At 46.4% G+C, this 23,118-nt stretch overlaps 1 protein-coding gene across 1 annotated transcript; it reads left to right on the top strand.

Moving 5' to 3' along the window:
• The first annotated feature begins 608 nt into the window (after positions 1 to 608).
• smarcc1b (SWI/SNF related BAF chromatin remodeling complex subunit C1b) lies at positions 609 to 22,551 on the top strand. The gene is made up of 28 exons (XM_084454916.1): positions 609 to 786; positions 1,065 to 1,184; positions 1,445 to 1,530; positions 1,794 to 1,875; positions 2,060 to 2,152; positions 3,884 to 3,953; positions 4,513 to 4,582; positions 4,681 to 4,756; positions 4,875 to 5,000; positions 6,943 to 7,028; positions 7,839 to 7,945; positions 9,214 to 9,273; positions 9,975 to 10,009; positions 10,261 to 10,376; positions 10,589 to 10,660; positions 11,012 to 11,125; positions 11,910 to 12,063; positions 12,994 to 13,104; positions 16,810 to 16,869; positions 17,074 to 17,332; positions 17,538 to 17,618; positions 17,901 to 17,956; positions 18,266 to 18,382; positions 18,513 to 18,644; positions 19,172 to 19,306; positions 19,544 to 19,676; positions 21,551 to 21,637; positions 22,299 to 22,551. The coding sequence occupies exons 1-28, from the start codon at positions 628 to 630 to the stop codon at positions 22,370 to 22,372; spliced, it is 2,871 nt and encodes a 956-aa protein (XP_084311042.1). The 5' UTR covers positions 609 to 627; the 3' UTR covers positions 22,373 to 22,551.
• Positions 22,552 to 23,118: the final 567 nt, after the last annotated feature.

Genomic DNA, 23,118 nt, shown 5'->3' with positions numbered 1-23,118 from the left:
GTTAAACACTGCACGTTGTATTCAGGATTGGCAAATATATAGCTATAAATACACTAGAAGTGAAGAAATCTTGCAAACTAGCTATTTATCTAAGTAATTAAAGGTCGCTTACCCACTTCCCCACTACAGATCATTTAACTATAAAAAAAATATTTCTGCTATTTCGAAACTTCAAAATAAAAGCATTCTTACCACTTGAGTAGGCCTAATCTTTTCTGGCGCAATCTAGCTTCTTGGTGCAACCCGGGATATATGTGTCACCCTTGACAATGAGACACTCAAATCAGCATAATTTTATTTTCAATATGTGAAAAATTACACAACTTCAATCAGTCATGTGGACACCAAAGAGGTAGTATTATGACACGGGCATTTATTTTGAAAGGTACCAATCACAAGCGGCAGTGTTCCCGCACAGTAGGTACATTCGTTTTGCTGAACTGCCGACCGCCTGGTGGTCACATGGTCTCATGCCGTGTAATCAAATGCAGTCTGTACACCTCCGGGCGGCAAGAACCCACTAAACGATTTAGTATTTCGCAACTGCCGTGGATTTCGCAGCTAGCAAGCAGATAGACAGACTAGGCTAGCTCGCAAACTATAAACAATACCCGTTATCCACTAACAATGTCTGGTGGACCTAACCCCGGGCCCAACCAGTCGGGCATTGGTACAACAATGTACCGGAAAAAAGACGGCAGTCCGTCCTCGAGATACTGGGAAAGCGCGGAGACCGTAGCGCAGTTGGAGACGGTGCGACAGTGGATTGGGAAGCACTACAAAAAGGTACGCTAGCTAAGCTAACGTAGCCAACAATGTTGGAAACAGTGCTGGGATCAATAATGCATGCTTGTCTCGCCTAAGTTGCTTGATGGAGTTACTGAGACCTCTTAGGGATTTGAGCCTAAGATTACAGCTAGCAAACCTTTTGTTGTGGAGGCAAATTCAAATTGTGTGTGTGTGTGTGTGTGTGTGTGTGTGTGTGTGTGTGTGTGTGTGTGTGTGTGTGTGTGTGTGTGTGTGTGTGTGTGTGTGTGTGTGTGTGTGTGTGTGTGTGTGTGTAGTACGTGCAGGTCGACCCTCCCACTTGTCAGGCCCTGGCCGCATTGATTCTGCAACTTCTTCAGTTCCAAGAAGATACCTTCGGCAGACGGTCCAACAACCCCTCACTCACCAAACTACCTGTGAGTCTCTCTCTCTCTCTCTCTCTCTCTCTCTCTCTCTCTCTCTTTCTCTCTCTCTCTCTCTCTCTCTCTCTCTCTGTGTTTTCTCTCGCGCGCCCCACCCTTCCCTCTTAAAACGACCTTGGAGTGTAGGGGGCTGTCTTGAGACCATGGTTATAAATGGATCTACCAACTCAGCTGAGTGTGTGTGTGTGTGTGTGTGTGTGTGTGTGTGTGTGTGTGTGTGTGTGTGTGTGTGTGTGTGTGTTCTAACCCCTCAGACACAGTGCTTCCTGGACCTGCGGCCAGGGGGGGGACTGTGCCATATCCTCGGTGCCGCCTACAAGTTCAAGACTGAGCAGGGCTGGTGAGTGACTGAGGGACTGGGGAGGGCCTGGCTCCACTGACTGGGGCAAATCGGCAGCTGATTTAAACTCAGTAATTGTGAAGGATGGGCGGCTGTAGTACAGATACTGGTGATCTCGGGGGGTGTCTTCTGTGACCCCTCCTCCACTTACCCCCTGTCTCCTCCTCCTCCTTCTGTCTCCTCCTCCTCCTCCTTCTGTCTCCTCCTCCCCCTCCCCTTACCCCCTGTCTCCTTTTCCTCCTCCTCCTGCTCCATCTGCCCAGGCGCCGCTTTGACCTGCACAATCCCTCCAGGAGCGACCTCAATGTAGAGATGTTTGTCTCCCTGGAGAAGACACTGGTCCAGGTACCAGGCCGCAACATGAATACACACACACACACACACACACACACACACACACACACAAGAGTATTAATATTACCACACTCAATATGGACCAAAGAGGCACACTGATGTGTATGAAGTACTGTAATGTGTGTGTGTATGTGTGTATGTGTGTATGTGTGTGTGTGTGTATGTGTACCGACAGAATAACTGCCTCACACAACCCGTGGTGTACCTGGGCCCTGAGGTGGATGGAGATCTAGCCAGCAGACTCACTGACATCATCTTGAAACACCAGGTGAACTGCCCCAGTAGAACGCACGGGCGCTAGATGATCTGAACAAGGTTGGCTTTTCTATGTCTAGTCGTATTGAAGGTCCAGCACCTCGCCAGCATGCTCTGTACAAGAGGGTTTGTGACCAGGTGCACAGGGGTACTGATCAAATACGATCAAAAATGATCAAATACAATCGCAATAAGGTTGTATTTGAAACGAATCAAGTACCTGGTGGTAATATATTTTCTTCATGACGAGGGGATTTGATTAGCATGTACAAAGGCTGCGTACACCCTTTCCCACGCAAACGTTCAGATGTATCGAGAGAAATGACTGTGGAAACGTGCGGTGCCCCACGCCAACTTCATGGTGATGCTGGGTAACTGTTAATCATGTGAGAACAACATCAGAGACACACTGATGAACAATCAACACATCCACATGTCTGCAATTAGATGAATGGATATAAAAGCATGCGCAAAGTGGTGCGGGAAATACCATTAACAACAATGGCTGCCTTAGCATTGTTAGAAGATATTGTCAATGGTTTTACACGCCTCAGCTTCATTGAGCAGCGTCTCCAACTCGCACTCTTTTTCCACTTTTTTCCAGTTTTGCTAATGGCTTGTTTCTTTTCTGATCATGCCGGGAGCGGAATCACACACGCAGGGCATATTAAAGGAATTTGCATATTTAAATGTGGGCGTGGACAGGGAGGAGTCTGGTACTTCCACCTGTGCGCTCAATTCCACATTGATTGGGATGTACAAAGGAAACGTGCTTGGATTCATCCCTACGCATCGTTTCATTCATCTGGATTTTTGTGTGCGTATGACGTTTTCTGGATTTGAGCGTATGCCATGTTTCAGTAGGAAACCCACGCAAGTCTTAGTACATGAGGCCCCTGGTCTCCTTCACTGGCCTGGCTAAATCTGCCAGAGGTTTTTATTAGTTTGCTTTGTAGGCTACCTCGCTAGTGGACAAGTAGCCCGTGGTCGCATCCAGAATGTAGCCTTTTCTTATACTTGGTGATGGTGGGTGGATGGAGGCAGGGAGGGAGGGAGGGAGGGAGGGAGGGATGGATGGATGGATGGATGGTTGGGGGAACCTGAGGAAGCCACAAGCGAAACGCGTTGTTCACAAACGTTTTACTTATTAAACAGTCTTTTCTATCTCTCCTGCTGTGTGCTGCTGGATCACTTCCATTTATGTACAGTATGTATAGGTAGGTAGGTTGGTGGGTGGGTAAGTAGGTGGGTGGGTGGGTGGGTGGGTAGGTAGGTGGGTAGGTTGGTGGATGGGTAGGTAGGTGGGTGGGTGGGTAGGTAGGTGGGTAGGTTGGTGGATGGGTAGGTAGGTGGGTAGGTTGGTTGGTTGGTGGGTAGGTAGGTGGGTGGGTGGGTAGGTAGGTGGGTAGCTTGGTGGATGGGTAGGTAGGTGGGTAGGTTGGTTGGTGGGTGGGTAAGTAGGTGGGTAGGTAGGTAGGTTGGTGGGTGGTAGGTAGATAGGTAGGTGGGTGGGTGGGTGGGTGGGTGGATGGGTAGGTAGGTTGGTAGGTAGGTTGGTGGATAGGTAGGTAGGTTGGTAGGTAGGTAGGCAGATGCCTTTATTCAGACAGGGAAGAACATACTGAGACCATGTTTCTTTTACAGATGTGCCCTGCTTACAAACAATAAAGTAATACAGTAAGGATAATAACAATGTTATTGTGGTGCTGCTGTGATGTAGTGGTGACGTCGTTGCCTCTGCTAGGGCTCCGTGACCGAGGACCAGACCCAGGCTACTCACCTTCTCTACCCCCCACCAGCCCCCACTAACCAAGGTGAGTGAGTGTGGTGTGTGTGTGTGTGTGTGGGCCAGCTGTGGCTCAGGAGGTAGAGCAGGTCGTCCAGTGATCGTAGCGTTGGCGGTTCGAATCCCGCCTCCCCCTCTCCACAGGCCGAAGTGTCCTTGGGCAAAGACACTGAACCGCAAATTGCTCCCAATGAGCATGCTAGCACCTTGCATCCATTGGTGTGTGAATGGGTGGATGTGAGGCCTTCATTATATATGCAGTCCATTTACTGTGTGTGTGTGTGTGTGTGTGTGTGTGTGTGTGTGTGTGTGTGTGTGTGTGTGTGTATGTGTGTATGTGTGTGTGTGTGTGTGTGTGTGTGTGTGTGTGTGTGTGTGTGTGTAAGTCATATGTCGCGGTGCTGTGTGTGGTTCGTCGTAGTTAACTCGTTATAGTTCAAGTAGGTTTATTTGTCATTCGGTACAATGTCATGCGTACATTAGAGCTCCTCACATACAGTCAGCAATAAATAAATCAAAGAAATACAAGTAATAAGAAATTCTCACCCTGTGTGTGTTTGTGGTTATGATCTTTTGTTTGTTTTCAGATGAATGGGTGCGTCCGATCATGAGGAAGGACAAGCATGTCCTAGTGCACTGGGGCATGCACCCTGACAGGTGAGGAACACACACACACACACACACACACACACACACACGTGCGCACACACACTCTGTTTGCATCTGGATCTACAGTATGTTTGTCTCTCCTGCAGCTATGACAGCTGGCTGCCCTCTAGTGATGTGGAGGGGGATGTGGAGGATCAGCCACACGTAGACAGACCCTGGAGGGTGAGCAAGCACACACACACACACACACACACACACACACACAGCGCACTCTAAAAGAAAATACTCCATATGTCCCGGTTCATAACTGCTCTGTCTGTTTTGCCATGTGTGCGTCCAGGTTCAGGCGGGGTGGGTGCTGGACACGGGTGTGTTCAACGAGTGGATGAATGAGGAAGACTATCAGGTGGACGAGACACACACTCCGCTCGCGCTCCGTCGCCGTGTCCGCCTCAGAGACGACCAGGTGTGTGTTCACCGTCACCTAGCAACCTCCATGTTAATGTGAAGAAGGCACAACAGAGGAACAGAGTTGTATCTTATATGTAGAAACACAGTAAGCTGGTCTGTTGGTTACATGTTAGTCTACCTGTATCTTCTTGTATATATACACACACATGTTAAGGCCCAGCTTGCTTTAGGACCTCAACAAATAGGGAGTCGCACGCCCCGCCCAAAGCAAGATGTAACTATTAATTTAGTATAAACCTATGCTAAGCAAATGAACCATACAGAAGATGTGGCGTGATAATGAGAGAATCAGTAGTGTAGAGCAGTGCATGGATGTAGTGGAAACGGTACAGTGGGTGTAGGTGTTGTATGGTGGGAAATCAAACTACAGAACAGAATCAACATGCTGCTGGAGGGGGAAGAGAGCGAGTGCTCGCTGGTCTGGCCTCTTATCCGCCAAGACACACCCCCCCAGAGGTGCGCCTTGTTGGTCCGAGATGACCCTTCCAGCCCCCCCCTGCTGGATTCAAGGGGTCAAGCCTACCCCCAACCCACAGCAGGGGACTGGGAGTCATCACACACAGTAGGGTGGTCTGTTTTTTCTAGTTAGTCTACCTTCATCTTCTTCTATATATACACAGTAGGGTGGTCTGTTGGTTAGTTAGTCTACCTTCATCATCTTGTGTATATATACACAGTAGGGTAGTTTGTAGGTTAGATGTTAGTCTAGCGATACCAGACTTTCAAGATCTCCGCCTCCAAAAGTCTGGAGACATCGCTGTTGAAAATCGTTGTTAGAACAGCACCGAAAACCGACGCTACGAAACACAACAACTCCAATAGGGTGAAACGCCCACGATACCGGAAATGATGTCCTCCAAACAAACTGGAGTGGAGAATCAAAACAAAACATTCACTGCCCCATCAGGAAGGACCGCACTAAAGACTTTGGATTGGTTCTGCAATGCAGGTTCTTGTGCTTGGCTGGAAGCCGCGCAGCTAGTATAGCATTTGTCGGTTTATCACTCCCTCCCTCTCTCCCTTCCTTCCTTCCTTCCTCCCTTCCTCACTCCCTCCCTCCCTCCCTCCCTCACTCACTCCCTCCCTCCCACCCGACAATGTTGGCCTGCATCTCTCTGTTGGCACCACAAGAGGCAGTAGTGCCAGCACACCAAAATCAAGAAGGACACCAAAATCAACCCGCCGATCTCCACTGCACAAGTAGAGTAGTGGTGAGAGCATTGGACTCCCACCCTGGAGACCGGGGTTCACGACCCGGTGGGGATGACTTTATGGGACTATACCCCAAGCCTCCACACGTTCAATCTTTCACTCCAACCTTTTTATCCCTTACCTAAATTCCACAAGTAGAGTAGTGGTCAGAGCATTGGACTCCCACGTGGGACATTCTCAGAGATTACTGTCTACTTATTCACCACCTAAAGGGAAGTGCATACAGCAGGTAATGACTTTTGTCCAGAAACAGAAGTTGAACCAATTGCAGCAAAATAGCGTTACAGGAATCATCAGTGTAACTGGTTTAGCCACTGACCGCTACCATTAATGTTATGGAAGCTGCTGCTAGTTGTTGTGAGCTCATGAGCTTACTGGCTATCCCGCTCTCATTGTGCTGGATTAGCATTTGAAGCATTGGAACTGATGTCTTAATTTATCAGACATTATTTCATGTCATTTCAATTCACAGTTATTTCAGTGGCATGACTAGCTTCCGTCCTACCAGTCCTGAACAGAAACAAGCCTGGTTTCAATCTCTCAAATTGTTTCCACTCACTTTTAGCAACAACACCTGGAGGAATTTCTTCAGTCTCTAGTTGAGCACAGCGTTTAGAGACTGACTCATGAGCCTAGTTAGATGTGTGAAAGTTCATAAACTATACACATTTTGGAATCCCCACACACGATCCAGGAAGTGTTTTTACCTCTCTCTGCCCCTCAAGGACCGAAAATCGACGCCCGTGAAGAAGAGAAGACGTTCGCCCTCTCCTCCTCCCTCCGAAGGAAGAAAGAAGGGAGGGAAAAAAGGGTAAAATTCAAACCTTTCTTCCTCTCTTTCTGCCTTTCTTACACACATGGCTGTCCCCCTAATATACGCATCCTCGCACTACGTAGAGCTTAAATATGTGTGGATCATTTATTCTAGTGGCTTGGTAGTGCTCATAGGCTGTATTCATTCAACCTTTATTTATGCTTCTCTGAAAATCATTGAGGGTGACCTTTATTTACAACATCGATGCTGAGATATGTATGAATACAATTAAAAACACTTGGGTAAAAAAAAAAAAAGTTAAAATAGCTGTTATTGCATAAAATCATACAGATTAATTGACAAAATCAATGAAAACAGTTCCAGGTAGACAATGGACAGCTATTAAGCCCCTTTCAGTATTAAGTCACATTGCAAGTGATTCCATGAATTGTATTATTCCTGATCAATAAATAAATAAAAAACATTAGCTGCACTGATGCCAAAAGCCAAGATCAGTCCTGGCATGAGGTAACTGAAGAACCAGTCTGTCATAGAGCCAGTTGAAAGATTCCACTGTGATATAAATTAGATGAGATATATGAAGGTACATTTTCCAATCAGGGCTTTATAGATATACAGACTATCCAAATACCCAGGTGTTTATATTCAGTAACGTGCTTAATATAGGATCCTTGTGAAGTGGAAATATGAAAGTTCCTATTATTACCCGCACCTCTAGCGCTAGGGAACAGCATACATTGGTTTTATGTGCATTCATTACTAGTTTAAGATCATTGAGAAGCAATGTGTTTTTGATCACGCACGTTTGTTCGTGTGCGTGTGTGTGTGTGTGTGTCTCATCTGCAGGAGGAGGCGTGGCCATCAGGAGGAGGAGCTAGAGGAAGACCTGACCAAAGACATGGAGGATCCCACGCCTGTACCCAACATGGAGGAGGTCATACTGCCCAAGAATGGTACACACACACTCTCTCTCACACACAAACTCACACACACACACACACACACACACACACACACACACACACACACACACACGTGTACGTACACAAACACAGTGGCCGTCATTTACTAAGCGATCGTAGGACAGAAAACTGGGCGTACGGTCATTTTCACGCCAAGTTCAACATTTATCAATTTGGACGTGAGCAAAGACTGAGACCAGATCTCACAACAAGTCTCAGACCGTGTGGCAAGATTGAGAATATGAGACTGATTCTGACTGGCATCTAAATACAGCGCAGCCACATAAGCCTGTTCATCACTTCAATATGGAGCCCATCCTATGGAAAAATATTATATTTTGTAAAGGCCTCTTCTATGTGTCATATATCCCATAACATAAATGGGTATTTTCCAATTGTTTGTAAGTAGCGGGGTAAACAGGTGTTTGGTGTAAGAGTAATTTCACTTTCATTTTGAGCCTACTTAGACTATGCAGCCTTTCAAGTCTGAAAGCAAAATGAATGTTACACCAATCAATCAATGTACTGGCGACATAATTACTAGCAATTAAAATTAACAAATGAAAAGCAATGGGTAGGCCTCAGTCACTTAGGCTGTTTAAATAAGAGCTTTGCCAGTCATATTGGTGCCCTGCTCTAGAAGATGTGTCCTATGCACGTACTATAGTTCAGCCGAGGTGAGAGGAGTGGGCGAGCGAGGTAGGCTTTTAACCTGACACACCAGTTCTATAGGCCTACTGGTTGAAATAGGATATTTTACATTCACACAGGCGTTAGCTCTCATATGAGATTTTGTTACTTGGTAATTTCTTGTCACAATAATAAATGTTTCTGTATGGAAGGTAAAATAATGTATTACTACTATTATTATTAGTAGTAGTAGTAGTAGTAGTTGTAGTAGTAGTATTATAAATCCTCAAATTGACAGCAATGTGCAATGGTTTTTGGATAGGCTACACAATTAAGTAAGGAAGCTGCCCAGCTCGCTGCTGATTGGGTGAATTTACATGTGTGATAATCCACAGGTTAACACACAAACTTCATCAACTGATGCAGTTGTTGGTGCAAACTAGTGTGTGATGGGGTTGATGTATTAAACTAGTGTGTGATGGGGTTGATGTATTAAACTAGTGTGTGATGGGGTTGATGTATTAAACTAGTGTGTGATGGGGTTGATGTATTAAACTAGTGTGTGATGGGGTTGATGTATTAAACTAGTGTGTGATGGGGTTGATGTGTTCCTCTCTCCTCCTCTGCAGTCAACCTGAAGAAGGACAGTGAGAACACGCCTGTCAAAGGAGGAACCATGGCTGACCTGGGTGAGTGCCAGCCTGTCTGTCTGTCTGACTCGAGCGTGTCCGGCTGTGCTGCCCTCGGCCCCTCAGTCCCCTATCAGAGCGCCCTATCAGAGCGCCCTATCAGAGCGCCCTATCAGAGCGCCCTATCAGAGCGCCCTATCAGAGCGCCCTATCAGAGCGCCCTATCAGAGCGCCCTATCAGAGCCCCCTATCACAGCCCCCTATCACAGCCCCCTATCACAGCCCCCTATCACAGCCCCCTATCACAGCCCCCTATCAGAGCGCCCTATCAGAGCGCCCTATCACAGCGCCCTATCACAGCGCCCTATCAGAGCCTATTTCTGCCCACAACCAGAGTTGATAGTTCACACATACTAGGAATTTGTTTATGGTAATGGTGCATACACTGATGGTGCATACACTGATGGTGCATACACTGATGGAGACATTAGACGGTGCAGGACAGGGCAGGTCAGAGACTTGACAGTGCAAATACAAAATACAACCACAATAGCCATAATAAAAAGAAAAGCACACATGCAAAATATGCAATATATACAGAGTGTGGTGTGGTGAGAGTATATACAGTACAATGTGTGTGCGCAGAGTGTAGTGTGATGTGTGTGCGATGTTCTATATGTACAGTACAATGTGTGTGGCGTTGTGATATCATCTTTCTCTCTCCCTCCCTCTCTGTCTCTCTCTCCCTCTTTCTCTTGCAGATGAAGAGGATGACTTTCCACTTCCTGGAGGAAGGGTAACCGTGACCTCACTTCCTCCTATTTCACCAGTCATTTTCGAGTGTCCAGTTCCCAGTCACACTGCACAGGCATAAAAATGTCGCCCTCTGAACCGTGTGCGTGTGCGTGTGTGTGCGTGTGTGTGCGTGTGTGTGCGTGTGTGTGCGTGTGTGCGCGTGTGTGCGCGTGTGTGCGCGTGTGTGCGCGTGCGTGTGTGTGTGTGCGTGTGTGTGCGCGTGTGTGTGTGTGTGTGTGTGCGCGTGCATAGGAAGAGGAAGAGGGCAGAGCAGAGATGTCACGTCTTTCTGAGGGAGAGGACAGCATCACAGAACAGACTCACCACATCATCATACCCAGCTACTCCTCCTGGTTCAACTACAACAGGTCAGAACACACACACACACAGGCTTTTTTTACTAATGTTAAGCCTTTAAGATAGAGTATATGATGCCATTAATGCCAGCTTTAAACCTAAATGTGTGTGTGTGTGTGTGCGTGTGCGCGCGTGTGCGCGCGTGTGTGCGCGTGTGTGTGCGCGTGTGTGTGTGTGTGTGTGTGTGTGTGTGCGCGCGTGTGTGCGTGTGCACCTGTTCCAGTATTCACCAGATCGAGAAACGAGCACTGCCTGAATTCTTCAATGGAAAGAATAAATCCAAATCGCCAGAAATGTGAGTAAAGTTACTAATATCACACACACTGGTCAGTTAGGACTAATATCACACACACTGGTCAGTTAGGACTAATATCACACACACTGGTCAGTTAGGACTAATATCACACACACTGGTCAGTTAGGACTAATATCACACACACTGGTCAGTTAGGACTAATATCACACACACTGGTCAGTTAGGACTAATATCACACACACTGGTCTTTAAATGGCTTTTGAGATTAATCCCACTGCTGTGTGTAATAATTTATTTTGCACATTTCAGTACAGCTTTGCTACTACATGTAGATGTGGGGTGTGTGTGTGTGTGTGTGTGTGTGTGTGTGTGTGTGTGTGTCTGTCGCAGATACCTGGCGTACCGTAACTTCATAATCGACACGTACCGCTTGAACCCCCAAGAGTACCTCAGCTCCACATCCTGCAGACGCAACCTGACGGGAGATGTCTGCGCAGTCATGAGGTAAGCATGTGTGTCTGTGTGTGCGCACGTGTGTGTGTGTGCGCACGTGTGTGTGTGTGTGTGTGTGTGTGTGTGTGTGTACGCGTGCGTGTGTGTGTGTGTACGCGTGCATGTGTGTGTGTGTACATATGCGTGTGTGTGTATATTCGTGCGTGTGTCTGTGTGTGCGCCAAGGTTATAATAGTTTTGCTTTTTTCATTAGTTTTTATTTTTATATCGTTTTAACTTTTTGTTTTCAATTTCAGTTTAGTTTTGATTAGTTTTAAAGCAGGTTTGCTAGTTTAGTTTAGTTTTTATTTTTTGAAAATGCTTAGTTTAAGTTTCGTTTTTATTAGTTTCAGTATTAGTTTGAGTTTTTTTTTCTTCTGCGCTAGCCTCGTGAGACCATCCTGATCTTGTGAGCTCACATTATTTTACTCCGTGTGAAACAAACCATCTCGCACACGTCAGGTTACTTCTGCGCAGGGACACAGCTAAAGAAAAATGGAGCATAGATTTCATATCCACCCAAAATACTAGGCTTATGTATGAAATGAAAAAGACTAAAACTAAGGACATTTTCTCAATAATTTTAGTTTATTTTAGTTAGTTTTGTAAACACACAATACAGTTTTAGTTAGTTATCGTTTTTTTGTAAAGCCTAGTTTTAATTTTTATTTCAGTTAACTAAAATGCTTTTTCACACCTAGTTTTCGTTTTTTTGTTAGTTTTCGTTAACTATAATAACCTTGGTGTGCGCACGTGTGTGTGTGTGTGTGTGTGTGTAACCCCTACGTCTGTGCAGGGTCCATGCGTTGCTGGAGCAGTGGGGCCTGGTGAACTACCAGGTGGACGCCGAGAGCCGGCCCCTCCCCATGGGGCCCCCGCCCACCCCACACTTCAACGTCCTGTCCGACACCACCTCCGGGCTGGCCCCGCTACAGCACAAACCTCTGCAGGTAACACACACACACACACACACACACACACACACTGGTGTGTCCTAGCATGAAAACAGAAGGTGTTTAGGATGATGAACCTTTCTTAGTATTTGGCAATATTTATTTTGTATCTAATGCCGGGTGCAGACTAGAGGATTTTCAAATCTGAACCACTTCCTGAACTGCAATGAAATGTTTTGTAATAAAGGCTTTACACAAATGTCTCTCTACCACACATAACGTTGCCGCGCTAAACGTTTAAAGCTACGTTAGCTTTAGCATTTTTGCTAGCTCACCTGGTACATCCAAAACCATGGATATTTCGGCCCAACTCTCTTCTTTGTCAGTCCTGTTATGGTATGTTTTGCAGGATACGTTGAACAAGCACTCGTGTTCTCTCTCAACAAGCTTGTCCTCCATTTGGACTGTCCACCTAGCTCGGGAGACAGAGACAGAGCTTCTCTTGTTATTGTTATTGGCATCCATGCTTCTATCGCCTAGCTACAAACAATCTTGGTGACGCTTCCCAGTCAGCTCTCTCATTGGCTATTGTGGATTTCCACTCAGTATTCCATCGCTGTCCCAAGGATAATTATCAAACATGTTTGATATTTACGATTCAAAATCGGTGAGACTCCGATCAGTCGAGAACGTTAAGATGAGATCGGTAAACACCTCACACTACAGGATTATTTGGGCAGGTAATCGGTTCCGACAAGCCTTGATTCGGGAACGCCCCCCCCTGATTGTCGGGAGGGGTGAATCTGAGCTAAAATCGGGCTTAAAATCCTGTAGTCTGCACCCAGCATAAAGTTCAGAGCAGTTACCCTCTGATACCCTCTCTCTCTCTCTCTCTCTCTCTCTCTCTCTCTCTCTCTCTCCCCCTCCTCTTTCTCTCCTGTCTCTCACCTCCTCCTCCTCTCTCTCCCTCCTCCCCTCTCTCTCCAGGTGTCTGCCTCCCAGCACATGCTGCATTTCCCAGAGAGGAGCAGAGAGAAGCCATCAGACACTCAGAGCTTTGGCCTCCGCAACGACATCTACGCCAGGAAACACCCCAAGGTGAGGCCGGCGCACACACACTACATACACACAAACACAGACACACACACACACACACACACACACACACACACACACACACATTACATACACCACTAACACACACACACACACATACACACACACACTACATACACCACAAACACACACACACACACACACACACACACTACATACACCACAAACACACACACACACTACATACACCACAAACACACACACAGACACACACACTATATGCACCACACACACACTTTATGCACCACACACACACACACACACACTACATGCACCACACACACACACACACACACACACACACACACACTACATGCACCACACACACACACACACTACATACACCACTAACACACACACAAACACGCACACACACACACACTACATACACCACACACACACACACACACACACACACTACATGCACCACACACACACACACACACACACACACACACACACACTACATGCACCACACACACACACACACTACATGCACCACACACACACACACACACACACACACACACACACACTACATGCACCACACACACACACACACACACTACATGCACCACATACACACACACACACACACACACACACACTACATGCACCACACACACACACACACACACATACTACATGCACCACCAGGGCTTAAAAACGAAATTATTTTTCAATCGGTTCGCTCCGAGCAGAACCAGCATATTTAACGTTTCCGTTCTCGTGTTCCGCCACCAACATAGCGTTCCTGAACCGGTTAAGAACGAAAAATAACGTTCCGTTCACCGTTCCGGGGGTGTTAGCCTATTAAGACTCTATAGGCCTACAGTATTTCTTGTAAGGTAGGCTATAACCTAATCAACAAGTCTAGGGTTGTGGTGGCCTTATTGCCAACAATATTAGCCTTGGTGATGTGTGCTGTAGTGTAGCCTTGTTGATTATTTTACAAGAAATACGCAACATTAGTCCTATTCCTATGCCCTTAATCCACACCGTAAACTATGCGCAGATCTATCTGAAGTCCTCATCATAGCTCATCATCCTTTTTAAAATATTTTCTTGTACTGTTGCTGCAAGCTATTTTATTCTGCGCCTGTAGGCCTATTGTTTGTTTTTATTTCGTTTTATGTTTTATGTTATTTATAAATAATTAGTCACCTCATTCATTCATCTGCGCAATCCCTAATGTTTATCCTGCGTTCCTTTTGTATGGGAGCTCCGGATTTGGCGCCTATACGCGTAATACGTAGCCTATCGTCTGGCATCCGCGGTCTTTAATATTATAGTAATTTAACTTATGCTATTCAATGATCAGGGTTGCACGGCACATTGTCACTAAAGTGTGCTCATATTATTTAATGTAGCCTAATCATTTGGTTTGTGAAAGTCAAGACGTGACGGAAATCTGTGCAACAATAGGCTATGACTAGATTCCAAGAGGCGCGCTCGCTTTCACAGCCTAATTGCCGAGTAGAACTCTGAAGGAGGCAGACCATTAAATTCGCAAAACATAGGTTTATGCATACTAGTATACATCCAAGCAACTGTCACAAAGTACTCCGTGTTTTAAATAGCCAAACCATACTTGGAGCGAGATGCGCAACGAGTGAAAATTGGCTTCCGCTGAATGTTGGTTATACAGATAGAGGAACTTTATTGCAGACACGCAGGTCCATATAAAACATTATAATTGCACAGTAGGCTATTATTTCTTTCACTTTATTATTTGCATCATTCTTTGTGGACCAATGTTGGAATAAATTTGCCTTCGAACGTTATTGCCCACTCTGACATCCGCGGTCTTTATGTGAAATCTAGTTTTAGCCTACTGAAACATCACAGGCTATAGGCTAGCCTACTCTTCTTCAATTAAACAAAATAAATCACATTGATATCTTTGCTAAGTAATAAGCTGTAAGGACGGGCTGAACTACTGTTTTGCACTGGCAAACAAAGGAGAGTGTGTGACAGCCCTGCGCAACGCGTGCAAATTGTCTGCCGCTGAGTGGTTGGGAAACATCAAGAATAGTCATGCATCTTAACAGAGTTTGAGAAACATCCTCAATTTTTCTAAATAGCACTTGTTGTAGAAACTTGGGAATCCTGTTTTTAGACTAGTCATGTAATCGGTTACAAAACCACCGTCTAGTCGTCAGTGAAAATAGTCGCTGCGCACATCCCTAGTCTGAACTAGGCTATGGTGTGTTGTAACATCTAAATATCTTCATTTCGCTAAGCAAGCATTTAAGATCCTGACTGTGAAATAACAGATTTAGGGGCCTAGGCTACATTACAAAAACAGGACAAGATGTAGAACGAAAGAACGAAAAAATAACGTTATTAACCGGTTTTAAAGATTTCAAATTAACGTTTCTGTTCTGGAACAATTAAAGACCATTTCGTTTTCGTTCCTGTTTCTGTTCCTCGTAAAATACCGTTCGTTTTCGGTTTTCGTTTCCGTTCCTTGAACCGGTTCGGAGCCTTGTGCACCACACACACACACTCACACACACTACATGCACCACACACACACACTACATGCACCACACACACACACACACACACACACACTACATGCACCACAAACACACACACACACACTACATGCACCACAAACACACACACACACACTACATGCACCACAAACACACACACACACACTACATGCACCACACACACACACACACACACACACACTACATACACCACAAACGCACACACACACAAACCGTTGGCAGTGAATGTTGAAAACGAGTGTTCTACAGATATTTCTCGGTACAACCGGCTTGACACGGGCAATCGGGACGTCTGGTCACCCACATTATCTGTCCTGTCCGATCGTGGTGCACAAACATTTGATTGATAAAGTTTTTGAATTCAATTGAATTGCATGCCAACCGCTGTTATTTTATTGCCTTGCACACTCGTTCACAAGTTTGCTTGTTGAGAAAATGGCAGTGTGCAAAACGGTCAAGTGCTTGCAAAACCAGTTCTGTTAAACATGTACTCGTTTTTCCCATAAAAACACACACTACATACACCACACAAACACACGCATACACACACACACGCATACAAACACACACACACACACACACACACACTAGCTAGTACCTGAGTCAGATCAAGAGGACCAACTATAGGGCATAGGCTATTCCTCTTGTTTTGTTTTCAGTTGGCTATAGGCCTAATAAAGGGATCCTGTTTTCAGTAATTGTCACCCATGGTGACTGGCTGTTACTTGAATCCCATGAACACTTGAATGTTTTCAGAGACGGACACTAAATATTAGTTTATATTAGTTCACCTTACCGTCTGTCTTGTTCTTGACAGGTGGTGAGCGCCCTTTTGTGGCTGGTACTGCTACTGATTACATCCATTATATGCATAATTTTCTATGCAAATTTCTATATAAAAATACCAATAATCAAATATATTCTATTTTGGAAACTATTTAAGAGAGAAAGTCGAATATAATTTCCCTTCCATTATCCTCTTGGCGACATGACAAATACATTTTTTAGGCCATTCAGCCAGTCTGTTGTTCACTGTGTTTCTGACTGTTTGGACTGTTTTCATCCGCCTAGTTCTCTAAACTGTTTCTGATGCTTCCAGCACAGTCCTATAACCACAACAGTATTACCACCATCTGTTAATACTCTCTCTCTCTCTCTCTCTCAGAGTAAGGGAGCGAGCGCAGGTAGGGAGTGGACGGAACAGGAGACACTGCTACTGCTTGAGGTGAACCAGCCAACCAGAACGACGCCACTGTCCCTTCCACCAATCAGGATGGATCTGTTTGATAACATGCTGTCCAGTGTCCACTCACGCCATCGCCCTTCCCTCTCCCTCTCCGTCTCTCTCTCTTATCTCTCTGTTTCTGTCTCGCTCTCTCTGTCTGTCTCTCTCTGTCTCTGTCTCTGTCTCTCTGTCTCTCTCCATCAGGCCCTGGAGGTATATAGAGATGACTGGAACAAGGTGTCGGAGCATGTGGGCTCCCGTACCCAGGACGAGTGTATCCTTCACTTCCTGCGTCTGCCGATAGAGGACCCTTACCTGGAGGACTCCTCCTCCTCGCTGGGCCCGCTGGCCTACCAGCCCGTGCCTTTCAGCCAGTCAGAAAATCCTGTGATGAGCACCGTGGCGTTCCTGGCCTCCGTGGTGGACCCGCGGGTTGCCTCCGCTGCCGCCAAGGCTGCTCTGGGTGAGTGTCTGGTCTGGTCTGGTCTGGTCTGGTCTGGTCTGGTCCGGTCCGGTCCGGTCCGGTCCGGTATGGCTGGCCATGAAGGAGGTTGTCCGGTCCGGTATGGCTGGCCATGAAGGAGGTTGTATACGGTTGTGGAATTGTGTGCGTGCGTGCGTGTTCGCTTGTGTGTGTGTGTGTTAACCCTCTTTCTCACTCTCTCCAGAGGAGTTCTCTCGTGTGCAGGAAGAGACCTTTGAGAAAGTCCCAGAGGCCGGCCAGGGCTCCATTCAGCCTGAGAAGACAGGTAGACTGGCAGCAGCAAAGTGTGTGTGTGCGTGCGTGTGGCCGTATGTGGTGCGTGTGTGTGTTCTGGCGTTCAAATGTGTTTGTTTGCAAATAGCAAAGAGTACCAGTACTAAAGAGTTCCAGTTTTAAAGAGTTCCAGTATTAAAGAGTTCCAGTTTTAAAGAGTTCCAGTTTTAAAAAGTTCCAGTATTAAAGAGTTCCAGTTCTTAAAGAGTACCAGTATTAAAGAGTTCCAGTATTAAAGAATACCATTACTAAACTTGACCTCTCTCTCCGGTAGAATCAATGGACGCTGACAGAATGGAGACGAACTCCGACTCCCAGCAACCTCTGCAGGTGACACAGTTGCCCCACTCGTTGCACATTCCGATTGGTTGTCCTGCCGCTGCAGTTCATAGCTTACCCTGTCCACTCAGTCTGTGGTAAACTTCTGTCACACTGCTAAAGCTACGTGTGTGTGTGTGTGTGTGTGTGTGTGCGCATGCGTGTGTGAGTGCGTGTTTGTGTGTCTGTGTGCGTGTGTGTGTCTGTGTGCGTCTGCGTGTGTATGCATGTATCTGTGGTGTGTGCGTGTGTGTGTGTGCGCGCGCGCGTGTGTGTGTCTGTGTGTGCGTGCGTGCGTGTGTGTGTGTTGTGGTGGTCCAGGTTGGAGGGATGGACGGACAGCAGCTCTCAGAGCCCGGAGGCGGAGAGAGAGAGGAGGGGCAAGGAGTGAAGAGAGAGAGCGCCGAAATATCCGTCCTGGAAGAGAGAGACAGAGGTGTGTGAGTGTGTGGGAGTGTGTGTGAGTGTGTGCGTGTGTGTGGTTGTTTTCTTACTTAACACACAGATGCTGTGTGTGGTACTAATGGAAGGTCTCTCTGTGGTCTCTCCAGGCCGGGAGGAGGAGGAGGAGGAGGAGGAGGGGGTGGGGCGGAGGGCGGGAGAAGACGACGACTCAAGAGGAGGGGAGGCAGAGTTAGTGGAGGCGAGCGTCGCCACGGCAGCGGCGGCCGCGCTGGCTTCGGCTGCGACCAAGGCAAAGGTAAGCCCCGCCCCCCCCAACGGTGACGCCCACACACTGAGAGCGAGAGGAGTTTTAAAAGGTCAAAGGTTGTGTAGGGTGATTCTGTCGACGCTGAGTCTACTGCAAACACTCTCCAGCATGAGGCGCCTCCAATCTCTAAATCATGACCTCTAATCTCTAAATCTTGACCTCTAATCTTTAAATCATGACCCCTAATCTCTACATCATGACCTCTTATCTCTAAATCTTTACCTTTCATCTCTAAATATTGACCTCTAATCTCTAAATATTGACCTCTTATCTCTAAATCATACCTCTAATCTCTAAATCATGACCTCTAATCTCTCTCTCTTCCCCTCTCCGTATCTCTTCCTGCTCCTCCCTCTCTCTCCCTCCATCCTTCTCCCCTCCATCCCTCCCTCTCTCTCCCTCTATCCCTCTCCCTTCCCTCTACCCCTCCATCCCTCCCTCTCTCTCCCTCCATCCCTCTCCCCTCCATCTCTCCCTCCATCCCTCCCTCTCTCCCTCCATCCCTCCCTCCCTAGCACCTGGCGGCGGTGGAGGAGAGGAAGATCAAGTCCCTGGTGGCCCTGCTGGTGGAGACCCAGATGAAGAAGCTGGAGATCAAGCTGAGACACTTTGAGGAGCTGGAGACCATCATGGACCGCGAGAAGGAGGCTGTGAGTCCTGTCCGTCCGTCCGCCTGGGGAACTCCGTTTATGGGAGCCAGTCGTTGAGCGATCCGGTCTGACGAGATCCAGTCCCGAGTGATCGATTCAAAAGTGATCAGAGAAATGTACTGTATGAATGACCTCTGGTTTAACGTACTCTGTTTTTCTTCTTGTGTGTGTCCGCGTGTGAGCACGTGTGTGCGTGTGTGTTTGTGTGTGCGTGTGTGTATGTGTGTGTGCGTGTAGTTGGAGCAGCAGCGTCAGCAGCTGCTATCGGAGAGGCAGAGTTTCCATGCAGAGCAGCTGAAGCATGTAGAGATGAAGGTTCGCCAGCAGAGGGAGACACAGGGCCAAGCACCGTACACGCTACAGCACGCAGGTCTGCCTCACACACAAACACACACACACACACATACACTCACACACACCTACTCACACACATCACACAACACACTCACACACATCACACAACACACACACTAGTGTTGTCACAATAACAAAATTATGACTTCGATACGATATCTGCCCAAAATATCTCGATACCGATACCGAAACGATACCACGGCGAAAATCTAAAACATAAGGAAAAGTAATGGAATAATAGATGACAGAACATGGAACTTTAAATTGTAGGCTTTTTTTTTGTACTCTGTTCAGTCTTTTTGCATCTTTTGAGTCTTTATCATATTTCCTGTAGCTTTCAAACACAGCTGGAAGGGAAGGCTGCCTCGACTGGGTGGTTTGGGATTGTGCTGGCTTCTGTCTGTTTGTCTGTGTGGGGAGAAATCAATAAATTATGCCTATGTTGTTGCAAACTGTGAGATAATCAGAAGAACTTGAAAAGCTTATTATTATTATTATTATTAATTAACCCAGGCCTATTGAAGCATTTTTGCTATTCCAAATTATCAGAAGAGATAATTGTCTCACGGTTAACAGTTCTCTCGCTCTAGGAGGTCGTAGCAGGTATTGATTTTTTTGTCACACGTGCGCTAGGCAGAGAGCTAGGCTTGCAGCCAGGCTGCAGCTATGCTTGCTAAAAGTCTCATGCTACGGAAGAAAATTAGCTTCTCTAGCTATCATCTGGTGAAATAAATGTATTGTGCATTCATACATTCAAACATAAGGTAGGCTAAATATCCTTCGGTTGTATTCAGTTACAGTACTGGTGTTGCTGCTGTGTGTGTCTTATCTTCTATCACATTCGCTAACCTGTCGCTCTTTGAATTGTTTGTGTAAGTCGGCATGTCTGTCTGCAAGATGCTTTGCCAGGTTGGTCGTATTAGCTCCCTTGGTTTGTATAGATTTGTAGCATCGTTTACAGATGGGCTTTGTAATGTCCGTGGGCTTGCCCTCACTGTCGGCTCTGTAAGCAAAATAATGCCAGATTTCGCTGCTTGCATCAGCTTTATCGACAAGCTGTGGATGGTCGACATTTGTACTTGTAGCCATCTCAGGTTAGCTACCGTCCTCTTGAACATGCTGCGTGCATATGAGGGGGAAAAACTGTTGCGCTGCTCGCTGCAGAGTGAGAGAGCGAGGAGAGAGAGAGAGAGAACGCGCGCACACCCACACACGCACTGCCCCGCGACTCGGGGATCTTGGGAGAGAGAAGCAGAGCGCTATTAGCAAGGTCAAGGTCAACTTTATTTATAAAGCACGTTTAAAATCAACCGAAGTTGCACCAAAGTGCTGTACAATATATAAAATAAACTAAAACAAAAAACAGAATAAAGTGCACATAATCACAGAACAATAAAAGGACAGGACACAAAACGGGACAAGGGATGTAGGCTATCAGGCCTCAAAAGCCAGTGAAAACAAGTGCATTTTAAGCTGAGACTTAAAGAGCCCTAGGTTCTGTGTGTGTCTAATGTGTGGAGGGAGGCTGTTCCAGAGCTTTGGGCCAGCCACCGCAAAAGCTCGGTTACCCTTGGTCTTAGCCTACAAACAAACACGGCTTCACTGTCGCATGAACGCGACTCAATATATACGCCTCTTATTAAAACACTGTCTTTCTTAAAGTATCGATACTTTAAAGTTGGGTATTGTACCCTTTTTGACGACAGAGTATCGCAGTACTTTTCTAGTATCGATACATCATGCAACACTAACACACACACACACATCACGGCAAAATCATGGCAAAAACACAGACACTCGCACACACCAGTAAACATATAAACACACAACAACTTAACATGTTGGAACACACACACATGTTGTAAGTGCTCCCCTCTCCCTCCTCGGCAGGTCAGGCCATGCCCGGTCGGATGATGCCCGCTGGGGGGAACAGCCAGACCATGGCCCCCCGCCACGCTGGAGCCCCTAACGGCATGTGTAAGTAACACCTATCCCAGCCAGGGGCGTGATTATACACTCATCTCACCAGACAATATGCCATATTGGGTTCATCATATCGATAAGATATTATAACAATATTTTTGATAAACCACGTCTCTACCTGGTATCCACAAACTGGAGTGGGGAATCAAAATAAAACATTCACCACCCCATTAAGAAGGACCGCCCTAAAGACTTTGGATTGTTGTTTTTTCAATCTCAAATTGTTTCCACCCACTTTTACTGTAGCGAAGGTATCTGGACGAAAGTCTTCAGTCTCTAGTTGAGTGCATTCATTCATTCATTCATTCATTCATTCATTCAAACCTTTATTTAAACTCAAAAGGACACTGAGGTGCGTGCACCTCATTTACAGCATCACCGAGTGAACAGTGCACACATCAAATAAACATCACATCGCACATCAAATAAAACAATTACTCTGATTGAAGGGAGAACCTCCATCTTCAACTGAGACTGAATGTCATTACAAGACTTTGGAGCAGCATACGAGAACGCTGTCCTGCCAAGCTCTGTGTTAGCTCGAGGGACCTTAAAAACAAGCCAGTCACTGGAACAAGTCCGATAGTGCAGCGTTAAGAGACTGGCTGCTGAGTCTAGAGAGTTGGTGTCTTACTGGTGAACCATGTCTCTACAGACCCCTCGTCACAGCCGGACGGGACCACGGCGCTACAGACCGCTCCTCCAACGTCACACCGGGGAGAAACATGAGGCTTTGTCGTCCTCTCACACACACACACACACACACACCATCTGAAAGGTCTCTTCTGTGACTGGTCGCTGTCATGATGTCCATGTATCCATGTTTTAACATACACACATATAAACAAACTCTCTCACACACACTCTTAACTCTGTTTGCCATCCGTGGCTCGGCCTGTCGGTATATGTAGCTGTCTGTATCTGTCCAGATTTGTGGATTGAACTCAGCTCATTAAAATTGTTTTATATGAAACTGTTACTTTGTGTCTGCTCTTTCTAGTCCATGGCCCGGGTAAAGGAAAAGTTGATGTTCAGGCACATGTACTCATAGACCTCAAAGGGGGCTGCGAGAGACCCTGCCTTTTTCGCCTCTCATAGAGAAGTGCCTTTTTTCTGCAGGTTAAACCTTTTTTGAATAAATAAATTCCTGTTGAGCAGATTTTGATTGAATCAAAATATCAGGTTGGAAAACAATTTGTTACTCTCGTGCGATGCCCTACCTACCCTCTCTTGTTTCCCTAGCTACCGCACCGCGCGCACTGTGAGCGAAACAAATGCGCCTGCTCACGAAATACACGCACCTGCAAAGCGCACGCGACAAGCACTTGCTAGTTGTGAGAGTCAGTCAGTTGAGTAAATGTCTTTTTGAGGCAGACACGGGCATGTTACAGGTATGTGACCACTGGCTAACATTAGTAAACATGTTCATTTTCGTTTTGTAGTGATATATTAATGTGCTTTACCTTTTGCTAGCC

Source organism: Borostomias antarcticus (genome assembly GCF_949987555.1).
Source record: "Borostomias antarcticus genome assembly, chromosome: 21".
Lineage (NCBI taxonomy): Eukaryota > Metazoa > Chordata > Actinopteri > Stomiiformes > Stomiidae > Borostomias > Borostomias antarcticus.
The sequence above is the reverse complement of the archived record's forward strand: the minus strand, read 5'-3'. Positions and strand labels throughout refer to the sequence as shown.

What these genes read in the sequence shown, in the direction of transcription:
- smarcc1b (XM_084454916.1), top strand. Translation starts at nt 628, where the DNA reads ATGTCTGGTGGACCTAACCCCGGGCCCAACCAGTCGGGCATTGGTACA. An exon ending in AGACACTGCTACTGCTTGAG is followed by an intron (nt 16,870 to 17,073) that starts GTGAACCAGCCA and finishes TCTCTCCATCAG; the next exon opens with GCCCTGGAGGTATATAGAGA. An exon ending in TGCCGCCAAGGCTGCTCTGG is followed by an intron (nt 17,333 to 17,537) that starts GTGAGTGTCTGG and finishes CACTCTCTCCAG; the next exon opens with AGGAGTTCTCTCGTGTGCAG.